This window comes from Limulus polyphemus, unplaced genomic scaffold (genome assembly GCF_000517525.1).
Source record: "Limulus polyphemus unplaced genomic scaffold, Limulus_polyphemus-2.1.2 Scaffold5314, whole genome shotgun sequence".
Classification (NCBI taxonomy): Eukaryota; Metazoa; Arthropoda; class Merostomata; order Xiphosura; family Limulidae; genus Limulus; species Limulus polyphemus.
The window spans coordinates 49,030-57,167 of NW_013670924.1; the positions used below are offsets into that span (position 1 = coordinate 49,030).

The following is an 8,138-nucleotide window of genomic DNA, read 5'->3' on the forward strand; positions in this document are numbered from 1 at the left end:
ACAGGCATCTTCCTAAAAGGGAAGATCGAAACTTAACTGACTTACTAGAGACAATCACGGATAAATTCCATAAGTTTAACTTGGCATACAGCTTGGAAGACTTACAGAACTATAAGAAGGGTAAAGATTTGGTTAAAAATGAGGTCAGGAAATCAAACATGGCTGATGAGAAACAGCTGGCGAATAACGTGAAAACAGCAAGAAATTATTTAAGTATGCTAAAATCGAGATTGGGTCATTAAAGTACATTCATTGCAAAGTTTTTTTTGTTGAAGACTATAAGATGGCTGGGCTGCTAAGTGTTCTCGTCTTTTTTTGCAAAAAAAAAGTTATTTGCAATATTCCTAATCCTAAACATTCTAAGGAAAATAGAGAAATTAACATGAATGATATACATATTAATCTTTTAGATTGAGATATTAAGAACATATAAAGCACTAGGTCCAGAGAAGGTTTTCCCCAGGATTTTAAAGGAAATACTGATCAGATATGCGAGCCTTTCTCCTTCATTACTAGTTCCTCAGTAAACAGTGAAGAGCTGCTTTGTTATACCAATTTTTTGAAGGGGGGATGATAAGTTACAATGGAAATGATAGGCTACTTAGTATGTGAAAAATTCTAGTGTTTGTGATTGAAAATAATTTACTGACATATGATTTCATAAAAGAAAGCGAACATGGATTAACAAATAGGAAATCTTGCCTTATTTAACATTTTTTGAGGATGTTACTTGTTGTTATTATCATTAATGCATTTATTGTTGATAGGAGGAGGATTAATAAAGAAATACATTCTGCTAATAATATTGTATTGAGGATGTTAACATACTACAGAATTATAGCTCGGTAGTTAACCAGATTAATTGATTATATACGAGCATCGATTACACTGACTAGTGTTCAGTAAAATGACTGTTTGTCCAAAATTAGTTAAATCAGTTAACATCATTGAAATAATCAAGTAATTAAAATTGTTTCCCCTGTCACTCTTTTCAATTATTCCAACTATTCAGATAATCAAAAATATTGCTATTATAATTTCTCATTATTATTTTGGATTAGTTCAAGGATATTCAGCTTAATCAATTAGTTTCAACTCATAAAAATAATCAAATAATCAAAATTAATTTTTGGATTATTATGTGAGAAATATCAATTAGCTTAATATAATCAATTAATGAGCTTAATGATTAATCAATTATCAAATTCTAATAATTGCCTAGCTTCATATGGAATGACTACATTAGACAAATATTTGGCAAATGACCTTTAAGTATAGCAAATACAAGGTAATGCTTCTCGCTTATCATTCTTTGGGTAACACACTTAATATAGATGGGAACCCACTTAGCAGCATAACTGAATAAAAGTATACTGGGACAGTGTTGGATAAGTCACTTAAGATGTTGAAGAAGTTCTCTATTGCTAGTAGTAAACCAAACAGCATTTTATTATGTTTATAAACATACTGATTACAAGTCAGAAGAGGTAATTACCTCTCTACAAGCATCACTAGTTAGGCCTCATTTGGAATACCGTGCATTGTTTTGGTCTCATTATTGACTTATCGGAAAGGATTCAGAGGAAAGCTACTATGATGATTCTGAGAATGGAAAGGTTACCATATTGGGATAGGTTAGTTTCTCACCTTATGTTATCTTGAAAAAAGGAGGATAAAAGATCTTATTTAAGTTTACAACTGAATTGTTGTTTGTTATTAAGCACAAGGTACACAAGAGCTATCTGTGCTTTGCCCACCACGGGTATTGAAACCCGATTTCTAGCAGAAGAAGTCCACAGACATGCCACTGGGGGCGCTATATTCTGAAAACAATTGGATAAGAAGACACAAGTAGATTTGGAAAAGACAAGTTAAGATCCAGTTCAGCACTTTACAGGAGTTTAAGAGGGCAGGGGGCCTTCTTTTGTAATGTTTTTTTGGGAGAAAGGATTTTATTTGGTGACTTCTGTGTTGCATGGCATTTGAGTGCCTAAGGTACAGTATGTCCATAAACATGGTCTGGTTATATTTCCAAAGATTGTTCAACAAACATTGTCTAAAAGGATACAGTTGTAAGGGTACCAAACTTTTAAACACCAAATGTTATCACTCATTTTTTTTTCTACTTTTGTAAAAAAAAGGGGGGTTCCCTTTCCCTATGGAATGAAAAAATCCTGAGGGGGGGGGGGGCAATCAATGATCTCCCAAAAAAATAAAGTGGATGTGCAACGAAGCCTGCTTGATGGACCAAATGCTCCTTCGTCATTCACATGTTGTTTAATTCAACAATTCAGCTGAATATGTGAGAATGTATGCTAAGCCCTTCAACATATTAGCAGATGTCTGTGTAATAATAAATATTTAATACAGCTTTAAACAGAGTTACATGCACTTAAACTGAGATATCACACTTGGTTATAATTTATTTCATGTACTTAAAGTGCCAACTTTTTGAAGGGAATAAAATGGTAGGAGTAGGCACTGACCTGTCAAAGAGATCTGAGGGTATGCTCCCCCTGTATATATAAAAAACAATTATTTCGTAAAGCAGCATGACTACCTATTACCTTCTAGAGACAACAGAAGGATATTGAAATTGACAAAATGCCACGTGAAGCAAGAGTTAGCAAGTATGATTACAAATTTTACATTTTATTCCATTCCAATATCTCACATGTAATTAATATATTATTAATACACATTAGAGAATACGGTATAGACTTTCAGAGTAAAATAAATATAACATAGGATCAAAAAATGGGGCCATTTGATCTTTCATTGCTGTCCTTGCACATCCACCCTTGTCAAATACATTTTAAGTACTTCTTTAGACCCTGATATAGCTACATTACATTTTAACTATTATTGCCTTAGGCTAAATTAACAAAAAGGCTAAATCATATCACATGCAAGGCCATAGACAAGACAGTGCTTGAGGATGACCCTAAAATTTTTGACAAGTTTGCCAACATCGTAATAAAACTTTTGGTTTCTGATCCTTACTTTAAATAGTAAATTCCAAGGAGGATAGCATCCCCATAGTGAAACACTTGTCTATAGCTCTGATGTATATAATACTTAATCTTTATAAAGTGAAAAGTAAAAAGGTAATGCAATACTGGATCATATAACTTTTTTTTTACCAATTTGGTATGGTGAGAATCTTCTAAAAATCTTGATGTCATAAACTTTTCTTTATGTGAAGGAAACTTGGATACAGGTAACATAGGTAGTATCTCTGTAAACTTGCTATTTCCGAAGTGAAAATCCATATTGAAGTCACTAGTAGCAATAGTATTACCTGATTTTGGCTTTAAAAAGTCTATCTGATACTTTAAATCCACAACAGAAACATCAGATATAACATTACAAGTGTTTGCCAGGTTAACCTTAGTATCACAGGTTTCACTTTTAGACAGTTGTCCTTTTACTAAATCTTTCTGTCGATCTTGCAACGAATACAAACATCTATCACTAGAACTAAACCTCTTGAAACTAGAGTATTCTTTGCTGTTGCAACTAATTATAGAACTTTGAGAGCAAGTCCTGTGAATTTGTTTAATGAGTAGCTTAAGAGAAAGTCTTGATGGTGTTTGGTGTATATAGTTCTGCAGCTTCATACTCCACATATTTTAGTTTGACGAGGCTTAGGAAAGGTAATAAAGATAAACAATTTTCATACTTTACTATCATACAGTGTATGTTGTAAATGTAACGCTGTCCAGAAACCTTCTGTCTTTAATAAAGCACATATAGAAACACAGTCACAGTAAATTAGGCTTAATCTAAGTATGTCAACTTAATAATACTAAATTAGGGACCGAGGATATTCTTCGGGGTTGACTTTCCTGGCGTGAATCTCTTTACTATGCTTTGTCATTACGAGTCTCGTATTAAAACTTAAGTTGAATTTATTACGTCAGTAGAGTCTAACCATAATATTAATACTATTAATAGCCTCATCTGTGGCCAAGTATTTTCTTAAATCACTAAATTATACTGTCGAGAAAACTTGACGTAATTCGACTGTCAAAAACATGTAAAATAATGCTGAAATTAAAATAACTTTAAATACTTGACTAGTTTTTAGCACTACTAAACAAATGATTAAATTACTCTCAAAGCTCTTTTCGTCCAAAAACGACAAACCAGTTCTCTCGTGGTTACAAAAGACTTTTACCCCAAAATGTACCAGAACTTTATTTCGTAATAAGATGACAAGATAAGCTTATGGAATACTAATGGATTTTTACATGTCTAATAACGCAAAGATAATGGTACAAAAAAAATTCCATCACAATATACGTAAAATAACACACTAACAACGGACCTTGAGAAAAATTAAAACTTAAGCCGACTCTCTATTTTTAAAATATTTTGGATATACAAGACTATTTATTGGTAGAGTTATTGTTTAGTTGATTTAATATTTAATGATTACTTAGTTTTCATAACAAGAGTGTTAAAAGTTAATTAATTTAAAAGTAATAGTTATAACAAATTTCGTTACGTAACTCGGTGATAGTCGTATTGTTACGTCTCTGGTCGTTTGTTAATTTCCTGTATAATTTCTTTCGGATGAAACTTTAGCGATACAAGTCCTTTCTTAAATAAAACTAGTTTATTCTTTCTCAATACAACTTTGCAATACACTTAATTTCCACAATCACTTTAACTTCAACACACGCTATAATTCACAACGATTCACGCACTTTATTTATGGTCACTACCGCGCTTGACTCAATTGTCCGTCTTTATCTCTGCCTGTCTGCAATTATCTGGCGCGTTTATATACAGGAATAGAGAGCGTCTAGCAAATACTGGATTATTCGTGATGTTCCAATATCCTTCTAAAAACTCATCACGTGTTACCAGAGTCACGTGACTTCCGCTGTCGTAACAGTATGTTGTGTGTGTAGTTTAATTGTTGTAGTATTGGTGACGTCATCTCTCTCGAAGCCTCTAAGTTTTCTTGTTATGTGAGTATTGTTACGTCACATCGTCTCCTAGTTTGTAGAAAGTTCGAGGCCTCAGTTTGAAATTATATAAATATAGGTGACCAAGTGAGTGCAAGTCAAGTAATGTTCAGTCGGGAAAATATTATTTAGTGAAAGAAAACGTGAAGTTAGCAGGTGTGTGCGTGATTAACCTTAATGGGTGATTTCTGTAGTGTGTTTCCTAGTTGTATTGTAACAACAGAGATAGGAAAAATAATTTGTCTTATCAACTGGGTTATAAAGTAACTGAACCAGCCTGTGTGGACTTTTGACAAATAAGAGAGACGATTATTTAAAGCTCTGGATACAACTGTAGTAACCAACAAAAGTTAAGTGAAGTTCAGTCAGAAAAAAATGAAGTTAGACTGCATGATTGTTAGTTTAGTCATAACAGATGATACTTTAAAGTGAGTTTCAGAGTTTAAAAGAGTTAAGGAGAATAATGTATTGTCAAAATGTGTTCTAAAGTAATTGAACCCATTTGTGTGGACTTTGATGAAAAGGAGACAATTATTTAAAGTTCAGAATACAATTGATACTAATGTGATAAGAGTAGAGAAAATTGGATTTTAAAGTAATTGAATCAGCCTGTATGGGTGTTTAACAAGAAAAGAGAATTATTTAGAGTTTTAGTTACATCCATGATATCCTATAGTGTAAAGAATTTTTGTGCATATGTTTGACTTGTTTGGAATATATTATTTTAAAGAAGGGGATTGTGTGCTATCTGTGCTGTTCGAATTTATTGTCAACAAGTCACAGACACCTACTGTAGAAGAATCCCAGCTCACAAATATATTCAAAACCTGACAAACTTAAAAACGAAAAAAAAAAAAAAGGTAATTCTCTATAGAGTTCTTTGATGTGCCAGTCTCCACTTCTGCTAATGGCAGCTCATTCTATAAGCTAATCACCCCTGTCAGAGAAATAACAATGCCACTACACTGTCTTTTACAAATTGTAAACCAATATTCTCTCATCCTGTTATTTTCGGAAAATAGTAATTACATCAATTATCCTTTGGTTCTCCAAATAATCTCGTAAACTTAAATAAGACAACTTCTTGCCCTTTTTTTTTTCAAGAGAAAATAAAAAAAAATCCCATAAAATGACACTTTTGTGGTATAAGAATATATCACGTAATTGTGCCTTCCTAATAAGAATTATATTATACTATTTAATATGATTCTATTCTTTTTTCTGTATATATGTGCATGTTTCACATAACATATGGTAGAGAAAACTGTTGAATTCCTTCTAACTGCCTTTGATCCTTTGTTTTCAAGTGAACAGTACCTTCTCTGTAAGGGGGGTGGGTTAATGGGACAGTAGTGTTCTTCAATGGTCGTTCAGGTCAAATCACGAGGTTGTTAGATATACACGACTGTTCGTTTTAAGTTTAATATGAGAGCATTATTTAGTTTAAGTAGTGCAAATGTTAAAGTAAGTTATTTTTAGAAGCGGTAGTTAAGCAACTTTGCTTATGTAATGGTTTATGAATTAATTGATGTGTTGTTCAATTGTTGTGAATTGACGTCATGTTACTCGAAGATTCTGAACTTTTCTCGAGTATTATTGCATCATATGGTACCTAGATATCTAATATATATATATATATACGTGTCGAAAATTTAGTAAAAACAGAGAGAGAGATGGATAAAGATTGGGTGATCGTGAGTTTGGCCATTTAGAGGGTATAGTGGCGTCTTTTAAAGTGTAATATTCGCACACTGTATTGTACTGACAGAGTATAGCATAATAATTCGCCTTGTCAATTTGGTTCTAAAATAACTGAACCAACCTGGGTGGAGTCTTGATGTAAAAGAGAATTACTTAAAGCTCTGGATACAACTGTGGTAACCAACAGGGTAACATAAGTGAATTTATCACTGATTGTATTGTGATAGCAGAGTATAGAAGAATATTTCGTCTTGTTAATTGATTCCAAAGTAACTGAACCAACGTGTGCGGACTTTTGATGCAAAAGAGAATTATTTAAGGCTCTGGATTTAACTGTGGTGATTAATTGTGTAACGAACATATGTATATACGTTTGGCTTGTTTTATTATATTATCTTAAAACAAGTGGACTGTGTGCTGTTTAAAAAGTCTAGATGTTGAAGAAGAGATTCTTTATTTTGTATTTCACTTTGTGTTCAGTCTTGTTGTTCCATTTAATTTCAAACCAAAATTAGTAACAAGACCTAGCATTACTTAGTGATCGATATCTTGATCAAATCTTCAGTTATTAAAAGTGAATTACACAATAATGTATTATTTCTACTTAATCATCGCCGAGAAAGTCCAGTAATATTGTTTCTTGAATGAATGTTATTCCACAAGACGCGAGAAGAAAAATTTGAATAAATGATAATAAAGAATAAATTGACATGTCTAAATGACAACTTTTTCTAGTTTATTTTTTGCGACGTTTCGAGCAGACGCTCTTTTTCAGGCAGTAAAGACCTTGTTACAATTTATTTTTTTCTTTCTGAGCCTAATTCCATGTAACAATGGAATTAGGCTCAGAAAGAAAATAGGCTCACGCAGAAAATAAACTAGAAGAAGTTTTCATTTAAACGTGTTAATTTATTGTTTATTAATATTGTTGCGTCATCGAGATCACATGACTACAGTGACGCCACGTTTCTAGAACTCTCCTGTATCTTGGCGAATGCTCTAGTATTTGCTAGATATAGGGTAGTTTGGTATATATAAGAAGGGACAACGTGACGCGAGAGGAAGGTAATGTGTGTATAGACAGTGAGTAATTGATCTGCAGTCAGAAGTATTATTGAGCACGTTCGTTGTTATAGCGTTTGTTTAGCGCGATTGTTGAAGTTGAGTGTATCGGTAAAGTTGTATTCGGAAAGAATAAACCAGTTTTTATTAAGTAAAGAACTTGTGTCGCTAAAATTTCGTCGGAACGAAGTTACGGAAAGTTAATTAACAAACGGAGACGTAACAATATTGTTTCTCAAAACCTAGCCTGGGAGAAGTCGACCACACGTCCATTACAGCTTGATAATGAAATTGTAATTAAGCAAAGAGAATCTTATCATTTTATGCTAAAATGACACACCAAATAGCAATAAATTTGTTTACCCGATCGTCCTGGAGGTCAAGAAAGATAGAATCTGA

At 32.8% G+C, this 8,138-nt stretch overlaps 1 protein-coding gene across 1 annotated transcript in view; it reads right to left on the minus strand.

Annotated features, from left to right (window-relative positions):
- The window catches only part of LOC106472420 (paraplegin-like), a 50,284-nt gene extending 46,126 nt beyond the window's left edge, over positions 1–4,158 (minus strand). Inside the window, exon 1 of the mRNA XM_013933068.2 lies at positions 3,144–4,158. Coding sequence (XP_013788522.2) covers positions 3,144–3,629 — 486 coding nt within the window. The 5' untranslated portion in view covers positions 3,630–4,158. The remainder of the gene's footprint in view (positions 1–3,143) is intronic.
- Between the last annotated feature and the right edge of the window lie 3,980 nt (positions 4,159–8,138).